Here is a 19482-nt window from a genome sequence, read left to right on the forward strand (position 1 = left end):
ATTATTTTTCTCAGACTGAGTTATTGCTTTGATACTGCATTTATTCCCAAAACCAAACAGAAGTATAGAAAATGAATGTAAACAGAAATCAAGGAAGAATTTTTGTAAGCAGGAAACTTATAATGAAAAACAAATGTGATACCAGTTTATTAAACAAATGTATAAAAGAAAGAAGAGTGATTCTGGCAATAACCACTGTGATACAGCATGGTCAGGGGGCAGCAGGAGAGGGTTAGAAGGGTGCTTTATTCCCTGTAAGGGGAAGAAAGTTTGCCATAGATTAACTAGAGCACCTGACGCCAATTAGAGCCACTGCAGTCAGTCATATGATAAAAACCCATGCTTCAATCAGATGGTGTGGGAGTAGGAGCACAAAGGATTGGTGTTGGAGCGGAGGACAGTTTGGAGAAGTGCTGCGGTGGGCTAAGAAGTCCTAGACCCTAGGTAAGGGGCACCTGCCTGTGCAGAGGGAGGGCAGGAAAGGGAAGTAGCCCAGGGGAAGGAACCGTCAGTTCAAGTGGTTCACCACTATCCTCAGGGCCCTTGGGGTGGGACATGGAGTAGAGGGCGGGCCTAGGTCCCTCCCTCTCCACTCCCCTGCTCTAGGACACTAGTGGGGCAATTAATATTCCAATTTAGAGGCAAGAAATGGCGCCCTGAACCCCCCCCAAAGAAAAGAAAGCGTGAGACCCATCATAATAGTGTCGGCAATTTGCCACATCACCCTTTCAATACAATTTCTGTCCTTAGTATAATAATGGAACAAATAAAGGGAAAGAAAATATCTAAATTGTAACAGAACCATAATCACTGATTACTATGAGTTTATGAAGAGCATTTCTTGCCAGACAAATGGGAACATAAGTTGGGGAATAGGAATCCAGTTTTGTACTAAAAGAATCTAGTCGTATTCAACATCTTCACTATCTGGAAAAGGGAATTGTGATACATGAAACGTGTATGTGTGTGTGTTGGGAGGAGTAGCTCCCTTTGATGGACACCCAGCTAGCCAGTTAGCTGTAAAATCCCTGTAAAAGGTTAACAAGAAGAGAACAGACCAAGAGGGATTTGACAGCTAACTAGCTGGCTGGGTATCCATCAAAAGGAACTATGGACACTCAGCCAGCCAGTTAGCTGTAAAATCACTCCTAGTCTGTTCTCTGCTTGCTTTACCTGTGAAGGATTAACAAGCCCACAGGTAAAAGAAAGTCCACAGGCTGGGTGTTCATAAAAGGGAGCTACTCCCCAGCCCTTCGTGTACCACAGGAATAAACAGCACATTAATGAAATTTGCAGATGACAGACTGGAAGTAAGCTATGAACACAAATTAGGAAAGAGAAATAATACCAAGGGATGGAGAGAGATTAGATACACTGAAAAAAGAAAAAAACAAAATGAGATGCATTTTGTCAATGCAGAGGCTCATACATTTGGTGAAAAATAATCTAAAAAAGATACACGTCAGTGAGTGGGAGAAATTTAAAAAGGAGAAAATTAACAATTGCTTACTATTTTTTCCTTCCCACAGGGGCTGGAGTGTTACTGAAACAAAAATTAAACACATTGTGTGAAAAAACTGAAGATGCTAAAGTTCTATCACTTGACTAAATGATGTACTAAGAGGGACATCTGTACTACCATCTGAAGAGTCTAAACAGGAGAGAGAGGAAAAATCTGAAGTCATATAAAATTTCATCATTAGAAGCTTTTAAAAACAAGTTGGACAATCACCTGTCAGGGATGGTCTAGGTTTACTTGGTCCTGCCACAGCGCCAAGGGGCTGGGCTTGATGACTTCTCAAGGTTCCTTCCAGCCCTACATTTCTATGATTCTATGGATATTAGAAGCAATGCAGCAAAGATTGGTCATCAGATGCCAAGGGGACCAAGCCCCACCTGCTGTACTGCCTGCTGCCACTGGGGGCCTCTGATGGAGCTGGAACTTACCAGTCTCTGAAGGACCCAATACATCTGGCTGTCATCAGGGAATTCTGGCCCTGCAGTACCAGTGCGGGTAGTAGATAGAGGAGGCACACAATGGGGAATGCAGGTTTCTGTGGGGCTAGTCCCTGAGAGGCAGCGTATAGGGCTGCCTGCAAATGCTTCCTTGCTGCAATCTCATTTTCCAGACCCAACAAATAGGAGTTGAGTACGTGGGTGTCAGGCAGGAAGGGAAGAAGATCTGAGGCTGGAGGGTTGTGCATGTGTGTGTGTATTTTCTGAGCCTGGATGAATCTGGGGAGAGAGGGTACTGAGCCATGGAGAGTTTAATTTGAAATGGGAAGGGTTCTTGGCCTTGTGGGCAAGTGTGAGTTGGTGTTGGATTGGAAATTGTGAAGGCTTGAGAAGGTTCTGAAGTGAGAGAGGGATGCACTGCGTTAAGCAGAGGAGAAAACTGAATGAATTAGTGAAGGAGGTTGTGAATAGATTGGTGTGTGTGTGAGAGAGAGTGTACTTGCTGAGTTGAAAGCTAGATCAGAGGGGTGGAGGTTGGGAGTAGGAGAGAACAATGAATGAGTGACTGAGGGATAAATATTTTCTCCCATACCACCATTTCCTTCTGAAAGTTTTTCATTCTGAAAGTACAGGACTGGGACCTTTTACTTCCCACTTCCCCATCAACCATGTTCTTCCCCTAAAATATGCTTCCTTACCAGTGTCTCTATATTTCACTTTGAAACACTGATTAACATGAAGGAGAGTGTGGTGGATTATTACCTGCCGCCTCAGCAACTATTTTGGACACCAGCCAGCACCAGAACAGAGAGAGAAAATTAGGAAAGGAAAAATTTAGTCTGAATACCAGGAAAATCTTAACAGCAGCCAGATGTATGAGGCTGTGGAGTATTCTCCCAAGGGAACTGTTGGCAGCATCATTGCTTGAGTCTTTTAAACCTCAACTAGAACATTTTCTAGTGTTGTGTTCAAAGGGGACAGACATGCATTTGCAGGGAGAGGGACAAAATAATCTAATAGGCCTTTTCCCATCTATGATGCTATAAAAACTGCAAACATTATTTTATATTCTAGTCAAGTTCTTTGCTTCTTTCACACTATATGGGTTTTGAAAAACTGCCATAGACAGCTAATTTGATTTAATGCCCAATAGGCACAGGAAAACCTTCTTGGCAGTGAGGAGATGAAATGCTTACTGGTGGCCTTTCAAATTTTATACAATAAAAGTTTTATAAATTGATACTGTAAATTAATTCAAGTTGTGCATGTAGAGACTTCAGTTTCTCAGTTCTCTTTCATGCTCCCTCCACACTAAAATACAGCCATGTCAGGGAACTGACAAAAGTGGACCCTAACTTTTACAAATATGGTTCCAATTTGCACGGTAGACTAGATTTTAACCATGTTTCATAACCAGTGTGGTTATGACACATAGTTAAAGTCCTGTCTCCTCTACACAGTGAAACCACATTTGTAACTGGGTTAGGGGAAGACCATGATGTAACCCGGCTCCCTGACATGACTACATTTATAGTGTAGACAAGCTCTGAGTTACTTTTTGTGTCTGATTAGTATTTAGGGATGCATTACATGATATTGCAACTTCTGCACTTCTGAATACAAAAAGGGTAAAATCATGTTCCTTGTTCATCTATAAAGGAAAAAAATGTAAAGGAGAGAGGGAGAATCAGACAAATCAAAGTCAGAGGAAAAGCAAGTGAGGGCTAAAGCATGCAAGTCCACAGTGGAGAGTTTGAAGAGAATAGAATGAGGAAGGACAAAGTGACTAGAAGTACACCACCATGGATGGGTGAACCACAAGCCCAACAATCTGCATCATGTACTTATCACAGAATATTGAGCAATTTCTGCCCTGGCCAAGGAGTGCCATTAGAAAACACATACTGAATGCTGACATTTTATGTTTTCAGGTTCAGTGAAGATCTGATAACCCGGAGCTATTTTGGGAGTTTGCATGGTTATGTGAATTTTGGAAACTTAATACCAAACTGCAAAGCACCATCCAGCATGAATAACAAAGTAAGCGCTCCAGGTGTGTAGCAGTTATTTTGGAAATGCAATCACTCTAGTCTCAATTTGTGATCTGAGAGGCTGAGGGAAAGAGGACGACATAAGGATTAGAGGCTAATATTCTATTAGGACAGAGAACTGTACATAGGCCTTGACACTTCAACAGATTAAGAATTAAGTGGAGGAAGCAAACCCACTTTAAGCTAAACAGAAGCAAGGCATTCTTATTCTGGAATGTGTCCACATGGAGTATTTCAGGATTAGCTGTTCCTGAATTACTGCAATGTAGACAAGCCCTAAATATGCTTCCACACTATGATCCCAGAATTGAGTTTGGTAACTTACGATGACTCAGTGAGCCACTGTTTTCTGGAGGTTGCAGCCTTATTGCCAGAATCTAAGCTTTGAGTTAAAATTAAATCTCTAGCCAGTAGAGTTGCAAAGAAAACCTTCAAAATATGAACCTAGTGTAACCAATAGATGCTGTAATAGGAAATGTCTTCTTCTGAAGCAAATTAATGTCCAAGTTTAGAATGACAGAATTATGCATATTTAAAAAAACAAACTGATGGAAAATTTAAAAATCTTCCTCCCCCCTAAAGAAAATATATATGTGGAGGGAAAAAACCCAAAAGGACAGAATGCGTGCAGCAAAATGCAGGAACAGTGGCATGGCATGTGTGCTGTATCTTGCTACAGTAGCTGGTCCACTAGAGGATAACAGCCTTCTATTGCTATAACAAACTAACATTTTAGAAAACAAAAACAAAACAAAAAACCATCTCAACATTTACCTTTTCAGTATCTTCAGGGTTATCACTGTGTCCGTTTCCACAGAGTCTGGCATACAGTCTCCAGATTTCCGCATCACCTGTCACTCTTGAAGTCACTCTGCCAAACAGTTCCTGCAATTTCCCCTTCAACCCCGTTGCCACCTCTCCATTGCGATCAGCCATTCCATCCATCACTGCCCTGACCAGAATATTCAGCACCTTAGAAAGCAGTCAGAGGGATCTTTCGTTTATATTCTGATAAACACAAACAAGTTTTGGCTTTTGATATCTCTGCAACATTTGGACTCCAGTATATATTCACTGATAATTTAGTAAATTACAAAGACTTTACAACAGAAACATGGCAAAATAATCTTACAAAAATGTTCTTATACAATTATGTGGGATACCAACAAGTATATTATGAGTGAAATTCACCCATTTAAACATCATCTAGACTTTTTGCAAAGGAGTTTTATGGGTGGAGCAAGTATGCAGGAGGCTTCTGTCCTGCCTCCAGTGAGCAGTGGTGGAAATTTTGTGCTTTTCCAAAAAAAGCTGGAGTGAAAGCGGGCTTTAGGAGTGGTCCAGGAGCAGGATGCTGCATGTGAGAAATACAGTTTTAGATTATAAGTGGGAGTTGGATCACCACCTATTATTATGGTTGCCTGACACGTCTCATTGTAAGACCCTGCTTTTAAGTACTTGGAACTTAACTGAACTTTAACCATTTTGGCTGAAATTTTCTAAGCTAGATGTCTGCCTCAGGTTGAATTTACTGGAAAATTTCAATAAATTCAGGGCAGCCATTTCCAAGAACAAAGTTAGGGGAAAATACATGGTTATGCTCATGTTAAAAAATTCTGGAAAACTTTTCTTTGAGAATCTCTACTGTCTTCATGCTTTGGAGCAGGGATTTGAAATTTGGCAAGGGATGACCTTCGTGTCAGGGATGTGTCTTTTGCCCAACCTGTGAAAACTTGTCAATTTGTCCAAGTTATAAATCTTAGAAAAATCAACATTTGCACATGCTCAGCAGATACTTTCTAGAGCTTTGCAGCTTAATTCCCTGAAGATTCTGTCTGCACTGAGCATACTCCAGCCTAGGGCTGAGCAGGATTTTCTCTGCATTTGTAGCTCTGGGGTGCTGCAGTCTGAGCGGAGGCCAGGCACAGGAGTTGAGAGCAAGGGCCCTCTCTTTCCTGTGCTGCTAATGCCACCCTGCTGGACTGACACACCAAGGAGTGTGACACCTGGGGTGCTGCCTCATTTGAATGTAGATGGGACAAGAGTTGGACTAGGGAGGTGGAGACCAGTAGACAAGGATGAAGACTGAGGCTGAAAGAGAGGTAGGAAAAAAGGGTGGGGTTGGGGGTGGGGGGAGCATGTTGTGTAGACAACCTTAATTTTGTTTTTTTCTGACTTCTTACTGCTTGGCATTTCAACCTTTAATAACATTCTTTAAGTTTTTTTCCCCTGTATAGTATTAATAAATCATTTAGCATAAATATCAAAGAAATAATGCTAATTGGCATTACCTAACAATAAGACACTTTTTAGATAATAAAATCCTTATTGTAGTTAGGATACAAGATATTAATCCTGCTAGAAAGTTACATTTATGACTACTCAGAATGATTCACTGATGTACCACTATCATGCTAAAAATATGAAAATCTTATAACCCTTAAAAATGGAGATGGGTACAGGATATTAAAAACACTAAGTTTAACACATTCTGTGCTATTCATAATAATTGTTTTATTTATAAGAATCAATAATATTACACATTCCAAACAATTTTACTTTAAGCTAGCAAACAAAAAACAGTTATTTTTCATGAAACAGCTAAATGTTTCTATTACAAATATTTTTCTCAACAGTATAATTGCATTAGTCTGTATGGTCAAAACAAACAGCAATCAAGTGATTCTCAATTATGTATTTCAAATTCCTGGTCAGTAGCACAGTAAAATTAAAATGGGTAATATTACAAAATAGGTCTACCAAACTATTCTGTAATGTAAAAACACTATATTCTATTGCTATATCGTACTCAATAGTATAAAACTGATAAATAATACATTATAATACTATATAATTGGTTCTACTTGAAAAGGGGCTAAAACATAATCATGTCTTGGTTATATTGCCTGTTAAAAATATTTTTGTTAGAACTGCAAGTTAATTGTATCTAAACACCAAAACAGGGTTAGTAATCAAGACACAACTTTCTACTTTCAGAACACAATTTTAATGGTTAAACTTTTATTTAAATGTCCTCTGAGGGAAGTTAAATTACCATATCCACTAATACTCCACCACATTCAACAGATGTCAAGTTAAAAAGGATTGTGTGCAAGCAACAGCTTTTATTTTATTATGTCTGCTTAATAATCTATGCCTTATATGACCACTGTACAAAGCATCTGTGTGTTTAACTGTGCTCCACTATACCAGGATTCCACCTCCTTTCTTGTATCTATTTTTTGTGACCCACACTAATTTATTAAAAACAAAACAAAAACACAAGAAAAAAATCTACCCTAAAACATCTTAACTGATGTTAGTTTACCTCACTTCACAATTACTATGTTGTACAAAAGCTCCTTTCATATAAAAATTCAACTAGTCAAAACATGTCCAAAAGCTGCACTGATGCTAATCAAAGCTGACAGAGCTCAAGTGAGAAAAGAACCTTCAGATAACAGGCCTCTCACGATAAGGCAGCACTCTGTAAGGCAGCTTTTTGTAAATACACTCACTGCAAATACCTTCCCAAATTAAAGCTTAAAATCAAGGAAGTGATCATTAATGAACAGCTTGAGAACACAGGTATCTCTTGAAAATGTTAATCCCCCACCTCCTCATTCAAAATCCCTGTTGGAAAGTGTCCTTACAGAAATACAAGCACAAAAAGCTTTTGCTTCTGCCTCTTAATACAAAACATTCTAGCAGCATGAGCCAGTTAAATGAGGATAATACATAATGGGAAGAGGCAGTAGGAACCTTCACTCTGTGCTGTTTCCTGTGTGGGATCCTGTATTCACGTTCAACTGCGCACAGTGAATTCACAAACAGTACAGTATGTAGCTTTGCTTCTGAAAGCGATGTTGCAAAACATCCCACCAATCAATGGAGCATCTAGTGTCTTTGTTATCCTCAGCATATTAACATTATAGATAAATACCGACTGCTTGGCTTCAGTGATCTGCATTCTGTAAAAAGTTATGTGATTAACACTTTTTGAAGGCCCCCGGATAACATTCCCATACACACCAGATGTTAAATCATTGGAGGGAGGCAGATTCTCAGCTGGTGTACAGACAGTTTACACCAGCTGAGATTCTGCTCCCAGGTCTTTTTTTTTTTTTTTTGGGGGGGGGAGGGAATTGTGACTTAATTATTGGCTAAACTGTAGTTTGTCTCACATACAGGCATGACCCTAAGAAACTTGCCAATTGGCTTCTAAAAAGCTGCCGGAGTCTCTCCTTCAATATTTTTCCTTCAATCATCTGACATCTATGTGCCAAGATTGACAGGCCTAGTGACTGAAGCCCTCCTTTTAGCCACAGAGAAGTTATAGTCTGGGTAGCAATCATGCAGATTTCACAGGCTCTCTCATCAATATGTTCCAACCACTTTTTTCTGATTAACATACATTTACAATGTCTACATTTTAAAGCAAGTGTTCATATCACAACGCTGAGAAGGATCTGTAGGCTAAGGAGAAAGAGAGGGAGTTTTCTTACATACAAAAAGACAGTGTTGTTCACTTTTAACAATATATCTATTTAATAACATCATCATAAAAAGTCCAGAGTGTTAGCTTAGACACATGATCCATGCAAAGATCAATTATTGTTAATGTGACACATCTCAGTTTTTTCCTCAGATCATTTTTACTGTATATATGAGAATGATTATTAATACTTTTCCCTTTAGAATTTTGCCTCTAGCATCCATATGTGTATACATTCAACTTTACAATATTCTACCGCCTGTCGTATTTCCTGCCATTAAGGGGTCTGTGATATCATTAGATAACTAGAATAAACTCAGAACCATAATTTCCCACAATTACATTTTGTGGTCACCAATCCAAAACAGAAAAGCAATGATCTAACATACAAATATAAAACATATTATAATTCAATTACAAACTCCTTTACAGAGTTAATAAAATTGTATTAGTTTAAAAACATCTTTGAATACTATGGTGAAATAATATTAAGAATATGACCCCAGCATACAAAACCAGGGATATTCTAAATTACTTCCATTATATACTACTAATTTGGTACATTTATTTTTGTATCAGAGGATCCTAGAACAATGGGCTATGACGCACAGGATGGGTGATTTTTTATGTATGGGTCACAAAGGCTTGTACTGTTAATGTGTTGCACACTATTTGTATATCCATCCTCTTAGTTTAGATTGGTTAAATCAGTATTAGGTAACAAAGTTTTTATGTTCTTCCCCCTCTCTTTCTTGACATGTCAACTAGTACAGCAGTTAATAAAATAACATCAGAGCTGCTGAATATATCTAGCAAGAAGATAAAGTTGCACTGGGATGGAAAGAGGCACATGATAGACACACCAACTTCCACTTAGCCATGTGTATGGTTTACTTAGGTGTCTATTATCAGGTATGCTGCTAATCCATTGAAGGGGAGATGAAGTATCAGAGGGAAGGAAAAGAACTAATGCTGAAGTCAGGCTGCAAGGTGGGATGGTAGATAGTCTAGGGGACTGACTTTCTGGAAATATTGAACAGGGTGAGTTTCATCTAAGAACTATAACTTAGCTGTTTAGTTTTATCTATTCATTTTTAGCTACTAGAATATTCTGTTCTTCCCTAAATAATTATTAATACAAGCCTTCCTGGAATCCTTAATCTGATTTTGGGCTTATTCATAACCACGTATGAAAATCCCTCTAATTGCATATAGCTATATTAAAGAGAAGATGCAGAAACTTGGAAGGCTTTTTAAGGTCCATCTCTATCGGGACATCTTAAACAAAAACTCAGGACATTTAACATCAATACAGTCCTAAACAAAGTGTGTGATTAAAAACTGTATGAAAAAATAGAACAGAAAGGAGAATTATGCGACAAAAGTGGAAAATTATTCTAAGGAATATGCAAAAAGCTTAACTGAATATCCAATAAAAAATCCTAAAAGAACACCCTTGATGATAAAAGGAGCACATACCAGCTCAGAACACGTGAACTGTCACAGCAGAAAAGGCAAATTTGTTCACGTTACTTTACTTCTTGTAGGCTAATGACAATCTGACCAAAGTGATATTAGGATCATTTCTGGAGTGCAATGTGTAATGTAACTATTATTTGAATCAGTAATTAAAAAAGGCACTTCCTAACCAGAAAAATCTACACTGTGTCCCCATGAATAAACATGATTCCTTCCTAATGACAGCACTGTAGCTGCCAATAGACTAATTCTTACCACATGGAAAACTACAGATGTTTCCACAGACATTGATTTGTGATTGAAATACACTAGAGAGCTTTAAAACCTTTTCAACTTCAGCTATCTCAAATTTGATTGATTTCGCTCATATGGAACAACAGGCTGACTTGTGTATGGTGGTTTTTATACAAGTGATTAATACTAATACTTGGGCATTCTTAGTAAAAAGTAAACTGAAAAAGAAAAAGAGCAAGTGAGATGCCTCTGACAGTCATAGTACAGTATATTTCTTACATCTCCTGATCAAACTCAAAGTTTGCCAGGGATATAAAGCACATCTAATACATAAAAACAAATATTGGCTTTCATTTACTACAGTGAAAGGCATATGAAGTTCATCCATTATATTTTCATAGTACTGGATTATGTAGGTTTAATACTGCAATTACATATTTTTCAGTACGTGAAATATAATTCATTTGTAAAGGTTTGGTTGTCTAGGATACACATTTTCAAATTTATGGGGGAAAATCATAACCTTACTACAGCTGTAAGGTCTAAAACAATCTGTATTAATGTTTACAGTGAGATACATAAGGGTGTGAAACATGAAATAATCCTCAACAGTTCAATTTAGGGAAGGACCTGACCAGCAAACTCTAAATTTATTCTTCCCCAAAGCCTGGGGATGTTGGAATCCAGAGTATTGTTTTGGTCTCCTCTCCAATTTAAATTATTTCTCTTTACAATCAAAGTCTCGTAATGAAGCATACTTGCCTGGATGTCTTTCACTGTAAAGTATGCTACTGTTATTGAAATGTACTTGATGCAAATAATTTCTACAAGAAAAATGAAAATATATGAACATGTAAAAAAACACAAAAATAAATCCGTCCCACCTGCACATCTTTGTACTTTTCTTGTAAATCCATGAGCCGATGGTAAGCTTTAATTGCTTCTGAAAACTCTCCAATGTCTGTACTGGTAACAAGGTAGTTCTCCCAAATCTGCCAGTGTTCATAGTTACACTTGAGAGCTTCTTGGAGTGCGCGAAATGCTTGGATTCTAGTTAAGAATAAAAACAAAAGATTCAGCATATAACATATTAAAAGCATTCTGTATTTACTTAAAGGCTACATAATTCATGAACATATTTTGAAAACAGATGCAATGTTAAGATTAGTTGCTCAGAATTTACACGACAGCCTGAGAATCCCTTTTTTTCATGCCCTTCTGCTCAAACCAGTTGATTACATAGCTCACTATCTCATACGTGTTCTGAGATATCGTTCTCTCTCTCTCAGTGATACCAGTTGGCATTAGTGAAGATGACACAGTTGTTGGCCTTCCTGCAATAATTCCTCCTCTATTATTGTTCTAGTGATATATATTGAGTCAGTGGTCTTTGACTACTTTCAAATCCTTTCTCCCTGGGACAGCAACATAAGTTGACTATTGATTTGCTTCTTGAATACTCAGAAACCTCAGCTGTTAATAAATAAGGTGTTTTGCAGGACCTATTTGTTATCCACCTTCCTTTGAAAAGACATTGAGCTAGCCCTTAAATTCAGCAACCGCAGATAATGAAAAATACTCCATTAATCTCCCCTTACACGTAATCTACAAAAGAAAAACCAAAAAATTTACTGTAGTAAGTTGTCTGCAAACACTTGATCAGATCATATAAGGTTTTGAACAAGAAACAAAAAAATGTAACTGTCATTAATCAACAGTGATAAATACAACTTTGGCCCTTTCCAATTAACAGCAATGAAAGATACCTAGTATAATGGACAGACCTTTTACTATTGTTTGTTATACATACAATATTATGTATGTAAACAAGAAAATATTACAATAAATACAACAATTGTACAGGAAAAAGAAAATAGAAAGAAGGTGTTTATTTAATCATTTCATTAACTGTAAATGCTGTTACATTTTGGCAAAATAAAAAACTGTCATTCTTATTGCTTGGTAACTTTTTCTTGTTTTTAAAAAAAGAACACAGTAGATTAAGAGATTCCAAAGCCAGAGGGACACTTGATCATCTAGTGTGGCCTTCTGTATAAAACACAGGCCATAGAACTTCACCAACACAACGGTTTCCACTGTTATTTTAAAAGCATCTTTGGATTTAAATCTCCTCATGCAGTTTGGCCATATATATTGATATCTTGACTCTGAATTCTGCCAACAAATGACAATGCAATCAACCTCTCGCTGCACTTGTAATCGACTTTTGAAAAATAAAATAGCTTTTTAATGCTGAGTTATTACAGTTGAAAGAAATACGAAAATGATGATTCAACTCACAGCACATCAAAAATATTTTAACGCTTAATATTTTTGTCTATGTTAAGGATATAAAATACTTGGCAATTTTGGCATGAGTTTTTCTTGATACCATAAAACTGAAGTCAAAGTAAAAAAAGTAAAGTAGACCACATCACTCAATAGTGATTTTGCCCTATGCTGTAAACGGGCAGGTGGAAATCATTCTGATGAAGCATACTTCTAATTATTAGGCGTAGGACAATGCATACAGCCCTTGAAGTGCCATAGCATGCTCTGTAGGTTGAGAAGTAGGAGTCAAACACCAACATCTGCTAATTGGAAGAGGAAACATTTTGAATTAATATACCTCTAAATTAAAACAGTGAATTCTGAGTGATTGTATAACCACACTATCTTGCGAACAGGTAACAGGTTGTCCTTTTTAGCATTCAACAGGGACAACAAATATATAAGTAATAGTCTGATTCAATCTTCCTGATTTTGATAACTGATTGTGAAGTTCCTTCAAAACACTTCCACGAAGGCATCAGGAGCTGAAGAAAAGGACATTTGGTCAAACAAACTAGGTATCTGTTTATTTCTATTCCTCATTTCAGCCTGGGTAGTCATTCTACCCCTTGCTTTCTTCTCTTGTCCCTCCATAATTATGTCTAAATGTCTCAGACTTATTTATAGCATTTGCTACAATGCGTTTTCATGGGAATTTATTTCATGTGTTTACCACTTCACGTGAACTCACTGTTCTTCTCATTTTTATTTCATTTCATGAAAGTTAAACGACAAATTGTTCACGCTGTCAGTTTTTAAAACAAAACCCTGGCAATTTCAATATACTGACAGTTTCATGCTTCTACTTTTCATTCTAAAGTGTTATTCTTTTTTGGTAGAAAATATAATGGGACACAGTCCAAGTACAGAGTATTATCTCAATTAAATTGTTCTTCAATATTAAGGCCTTGCAAGAATATTACCAAAAGGTATCTATAGGGAACTTTAATATTACAACAAGTCAAAATGCAGAAATAAGAAGTTAGTCTGCTTTGAGTCTGGGTTTCCTCTACTAATGGTTACTTTGGAGGGAAAAGAACAAGCAGCCTATTATGAATCTCCATCTGCTTTTATGATATGAATAGTAAACTACTTCTTGTTCCTTCAGATCTCATGAGCTGAATATAGCATGAATCAACACAGGTTTACTATATCCTCTGTTTTAAAATGGACACATCTTTTTTGGCTTCATAGTCCAATTAATTTCCATTTCTAGTATGAATAATTTTGATTCATTTGTACTTAGTGTATAATAAGTGATGAATTATGAATTTGAAAATATCAGCTCCAAATTATCTTTCTCTTTAAAAGCTAATTAAATATATTTTTCTCCAATTGAAAGATGATTAATTTCTAATTAGTTTCACTGTAGGAAACGTACAGGGAGACTAGACTGAAGGGTAGAGGACTAGCATTAATGAGTAAATCACATTGTGAGAATAATATCTCAGTGTTAGGAGAAAGGAAATCAGAAATATTTATTTTGGAAGCAGTATTCTCTAAACCTTTTGAAGTACTTACTTCTGTTTCAATCTGATATATGCAGTTGATAAATTGTTCCAGGCCTCAGCATTCTGCAATTACAACAGAGGAAGCACTTAACAAAATCAAAGACATTCCACTTATTTGGGAAAAATCATTTGAATAAAACAAAAATAATAGATTTACATGACCAATTTTCCTTATCATATACATACATTAATAAATGCACATACATATTAAATATTAAGGTGGCAATAATATTAATTAAAAATATAAAATTTGCCTGGTAACTAAACAAAATGATAGCAACAATCAGAAATACAAGAGAAATGGTTAAATTAATTCTGTTCTGGCATTGAACATATTGAGTCTAATTCTGCTTTCACTTACACCGATGAAAACCTGGAGTGACAATGGTGCAAACCCAAAACAAGAACAGAACCAGAATATTTCAGCGAAAATAACTCTGGGGCTGAGGGCAACAGACTTATGGACCACTGAAGGCCCCAGTGTTTTGCAGGCTTAGTTTAGACTTAACTAGTGTAATGGCCTTGTGATAGACTTTTGCACAGAGTGAATTTCACTTACTGTGAGTAAGAGTATGTCTACACTACAAGTGCTATACTGGCACAACTGCAGTGCTGCAGCTACACTGTTGTAGCATTGTACTGAAGACACTTGCTACAGATATGGAAAGGGTTTTTCCGTTGCTGTAGTAAATCAACCACCAGAGTGGAGATAGCTAGGTCTACAGAAGAACTCTTCCATCGACGTAGCAGTGTCTACAGTGGGGCTTGAGAACAAGCTAATTAAGTCTCTCAGGGGATATAAATTTCTCACACCTCTGAACAACATAGCTAGGTCAACCTAAATTTTAGGTGTAGACCAGGATTAAGAGCCCAATCCTGCATCCTCTCCTCGCATAAATTCCATTTAAGCCATTAGGAAATCAACTGGTCTATTCTTGTGCATACAGACAGGACTGAGCTGTACCAAACAAGTTGGAATGATTTCCATAAAAAGTTGGTTTTAATTTACGGTTTAACAATTCATATTCATGGATAGAAAAAAATGCATAACTGAGTTACATTTCAGATTACACTGAGATAATTTGTTTTTTAAATTTATTTATTTAAGTAAAAATAAATGAATGCTATCAAGATACTTCTCTTGAAGCAAGGAGGATGAGATAGAGGTTTCTACTCCTCAGGCCAGACCTGCTGATAGAACAGTACAGGCCAACATACCCTTGTGCAAACTCAAAGCACTCTTCCCTATATAACTTACACACAAAAAACATAGGGAGTATAATCCTGCTGGCATCCTGTGAGCATGGCAATGGTGGACACACACCTGCATGCTGCACACCTGTAAAGGTGGATCCCAAACACCTCCCAGTTTGTGGGAGACTGAGTTCAATCTCAAATTTAGTCCCAAAGGCCAATTATCTGCCATTTCTTCAGTGAGTGTTTCTAACTGAGATTAGTTCGCCACTTCCACAGAAAGATTAATTAAGCAGCACAGCTGACTGAAGAATGCAGGAGGCTCTTTTAAAGTCTAGAGTGGACTAAGCATTTTAACAAATTATCTGTTTAATAATATGCTCCTTCATGTCAAATTTTTTTAATCAAAAAGAACTTGTGCATTATCTGCTTTATTTTAATGTTGTATGACACCATAAAGGACTTTACCATGTGTGGGTGTGTGAATGTATATGTATAAAATAGAAAAGTCAAGTATCAAGCAAATATTTTTGTGATGCTTAATGAGAAAATGCATCCTTTATGAATAGGGTAAAAATTGAACAATTAGAACTAAGGCATGAACCACATTTTTTTTTTTGGGGGGGTTTACTGGTTGCTTTCACAAACTATTAAATGAGCGAAAATAAATCTTCAATAAATTGTACATACTTCAGGTTCCAACATCACACAGCGCTGAAATGCTTTGGCAGCACCGTCATAGCCTTCCAAAGCTAAATAGGCACAGCCCAAAGAAAACCACACACCCAACTGAAAAGAAAACAAAGAGAAAGGGAATTCAGTATGTATGTTCTGCCCAAAAGAAATTAGTTAAGATTCCTCCATGCTCAAATCCATACATTACTTGGTGTTATAGGGGATTGCGCTATATGTAAGGCCCTTCACTTCCAGTTTTTATTTTGTTTAGAATTTTTTTTTTAGTGTTTATTGCATTTGAAAAAATGGTGAAAATTAACTTCACAGTTTCCTGGATAATTATTGGGGTTAACGCTGGGGGACAGGGGAGAGGGAAAAAACAGAAAACTAAGTAGTGAAAGCAAAAGAAGTTTACTGATGTGATTAATTTTTTTCTTTTAAAACAATTTACAGTTGTTATGCTTGAGATAAAGGCTGTCAGGGTAAAATCCAAAAGTCCTGGGTAGAATAGGTTTTCAGCTTTTTTTTCAAAATGTCTGTTCAAAAGTTCATTCTCTTGCAGTCTTGGATGTACCAGAATTTAGAACAATATTCCTTCCACGTCAGCTGAGCTAGGCAGGACACTGAGGATGAGGAAAGCAATATAGCTCAAATCTGGAAAGTTGGTGTGGTGATTTTTTCAGAATTCAAATGGAGTGGTGCCGCCATTGGCTGGAGAAGGCATCACCATGTAAGTATGGAGCTTGCTTTTCAGGTTAGCCCTTTCTTCATTAAATATATTATCAGAGACCACACTACTACAATGATGGTCAAACAGCACAATAATTTTCCAAAATGCTAATTTGTTCTTAAAAGCCTCAGGGGACACGAGTGACATAGTTCTGCATGAAAATTGTGGAAAGCCTTTCTCAGTATTGCTCGCTGACTGAGAAAATGGACATGAAAGAATTTATTTTTTTCTAGAATCTCCCCAGATGTGCTTTTGTGCAAAGTTCTGCAGTGACACTGTTGACCAGAGTGCCATATGCTTCTGTCTTAGAGAACGTTGTGTCTGCTGAAGAACAAGATTCCAATTTCTTTTATATTTCATACAATGACTGAAGGGTTTTCATCAAAATTTGAGTTTTGTGCAAAGGATTTGCCTAGTTTCTTGAGTAGCTGCTTGAATTTTCAGCTTTTGCACAGCTGAACTCTTCAGAATCTTACAGCTGAATGAGGATACTCCATGCCTTCTGAACACTCTGTACAACTAACTACCAACTACACCATCTTTTCAGTATCACGGCAATTGGAAGGCTGCATTCAAATTTGTTCTCTTTCCAGACATCACAGAAGATATTTTTCATTTTACTGGAATACCAAAAAATAGCACTCGCTTCAATTATTAACCTCCTTAAATTAGCCATTTCTGGAATACCTACTGCATGAGAGAGCAATGCACAGTAGATGACCTTGGCAAGACAAACAAAGCAATTCAGGTTTTTCATTCAGCTTTACTTCCTGTGTTACTTTCACGCAGTAAGAGGCAGAGCAGAGCAAATATGACTTGGTCAGGTTGATTGAATTTGGCAGGGATTTTCACAGCCAGGCAGAACTTTCACACAGAATCTCCCAAAACACCATCACCATCACCAAGGCCTAACTATTGCCCTGAGAAGCACAGGGCGCAGAGAAATTCACTCATTACGTCACGTCAATCTTGATTTTTCTTCCGTGCATGTGTGAATATTGCTTCCAACGTACATTTACTTCTGTTTTTGCTTTCATCTCTTAGCCTTAAATGTAGTTTACTTTCCAAATGTTCTTTAATCTGGTGAGCCCAGGTGCCAACTTCTATGGCACAACATGGGCAGTGCAAACATTCAAACTCACTCCTGTTCTGTTTTTTTTTTTAAAACGGAAGGGTTTTTTTTTATATTCTGAAAAAGTCGAGATGTAGTTTTTCGATTTTGATCAATGAAAAGTGGAAGCAGTTCACACTGTGAACTGATGCTTAAATGAGGCCTTCTCTGCACACAATTTAAGTACACAGGGCAGAGAAATTCAACTGTGTCTCGGAAAAGGCCTACTCCAGCAACTAAAATGGATTGCTATCACAGAGAGAACAGATGGTAGGTGAGGGGTGACTAATATTCTTGGAGGACCAGTGGGCAGGGGGCAGAGGGTACCTGACAGATATGAGGTGTCTGGTATTCTCTAGGTACAGTGGGTGGGGGGTGCCCGGCAGAGGGGGGGGTGCCCAACATTTATACGGGCCTGTGGATGGAAGAAGGTTACACACTATTTCCGGGGGCTGCAGGAGGGCCACTATCCTCCCTTTCCACATGACATGCTCTTAGAAGAGCTGGGATCAGGTGGGGACTCTGTCTAGATGATATTTAGATATTCATATACAACTTTGTATTACTATAAGTAATATCTTCCAAACAAAATATGGAGCAGTTTTTGTCCAAAGTTTTTTTTTTTTTAACGATTATGGATATACAAAAGTATAAAATATGTGAGAAATGCTTCATTCTCCACACAAGGTTTGCACTTACAGTGAACAGCACCAATGCACACTCATTTAGAAAAGCAAGTGAATAACACTCAAAAAGGTTGCATCTTTTGTTGTATTTTGTGAGAAAATTATGTTCATTTTTGGGTCCTGGCTATAAATATCATTGTTAATGGTAGAAAATGTGTTTTGCAGTACAAAATTATATTTTCTACATTAAAATTTTGGATAATTAAAAATGAATTATAGCTGCAAAAGCTATGATGTTACAATATTAAATTTTCCCACTAATTACAATTTTTTAAAAAACCCTAACATTTTTAGAGAGAGAAAACTGCCCAACTAATGTGTTTAGTTTTCTTGTTTTGAATGCAGCAAACTTGTGTTGATAAGCTTCAACTAGCATTACCTACAAACACACCTCTAATCCTTTTTTGTGCAATAATTAGATGTTAAGGCACTGCTTAAGCGAGTAAAGACACTCCTGAACCCTGAGAGTATGTATACGGATATGTACCCTACAGGGGCCTCTACTCACCAAGCTGTGTCTCTCCCTTGTCTATACTGCTATTTTTACCAGTGTAGTGTCCTGCTGCTGAAGCTTTTCCCATCGCAGAGAAAGGTTCCAGCAGTGGGAAAACTCTTTCAGCAACCTGCTGTCTGAGCCTTTCCCTGACACAGGGAAAGACTTCAGCAGCAGGGAAACGCTCCCCCAATGCCGCCCCACTGCCAGATCCTTTCACTGACAGGTAGCTACACACCACAGTGTGGGCGCAGTATGATTTTCACTGCGGCATGCAACTACCCATACCCTATATGCCATCACAAGAGGTGTGCAGTATAGGTTTAGTCTTGAAAAGCCAAAGAAGTGAATGCTCTTGCTAATGTCTGAGTTGGTCAAACAGTAACTTTTCCAAAAGCAGCAACTTAAGATAAACTTTATTATATTTCAGAACAAGTAATCTGGTTTAGATACTGAGTCCTAAATACATTGATAAAACATTTTCTGAGGTCCTTGCTGGTTAAACACTTCCACGAAAAAAAACAAACTGGATTTCA

At 37.5% G+C, this 19482-nt stretch overlaps 1 protein-coding gene across 2 annotated transcripts in view; it reads right to left on the reverse strand.

Annotated features, from left to right (window-relative positions):
* TTC27 (tetratricopeptide repeat domain 27) overlaps window positions 1-19482 on the reverse strand; it is a 203622-nt gene that overhangs the window by 15267 nt on the left and 168873 nt on the right. For both annotated transcript variants that reach the window (XM_050951326.1, XM_050951327.1), the window contains exons 14-17: window positions 15942-16040; window positions 14068-14120; window positions 11100-11265; window positions 4782-4979 (exon numbers count right to left, since the gene is read on the reverse strand). In XM_050951326.1, the coding sequence (XP_050807283.1) occupies window positions 4782-4979; window positions 11100-11265; window positions 14068-14120; window positions 15942-16040 (516 nt within the window). The remainder of the gene's footprint in view (window positions 1-4781; window positions 4980-11099; window positions 11266-14067; window positions 14121-15941; window positions 16041-19482) is intronic.

The sequence above is a fragment of the Gopherus flavomarginatus genome, chromosome 4 (genome assembly GCF_025201925.1).
Source record: "Gopherus flavomarginatus isolate rGopFla2 chromosome 4, rGopFla2.mat.asm, whole genome shotgun sequence".
NCBI classification, from domain to species: Eukaryota; Metazoa; Chordata; order Testudines; family Testudinidae; genus Gopherus; species Gopherus flavomarginatus.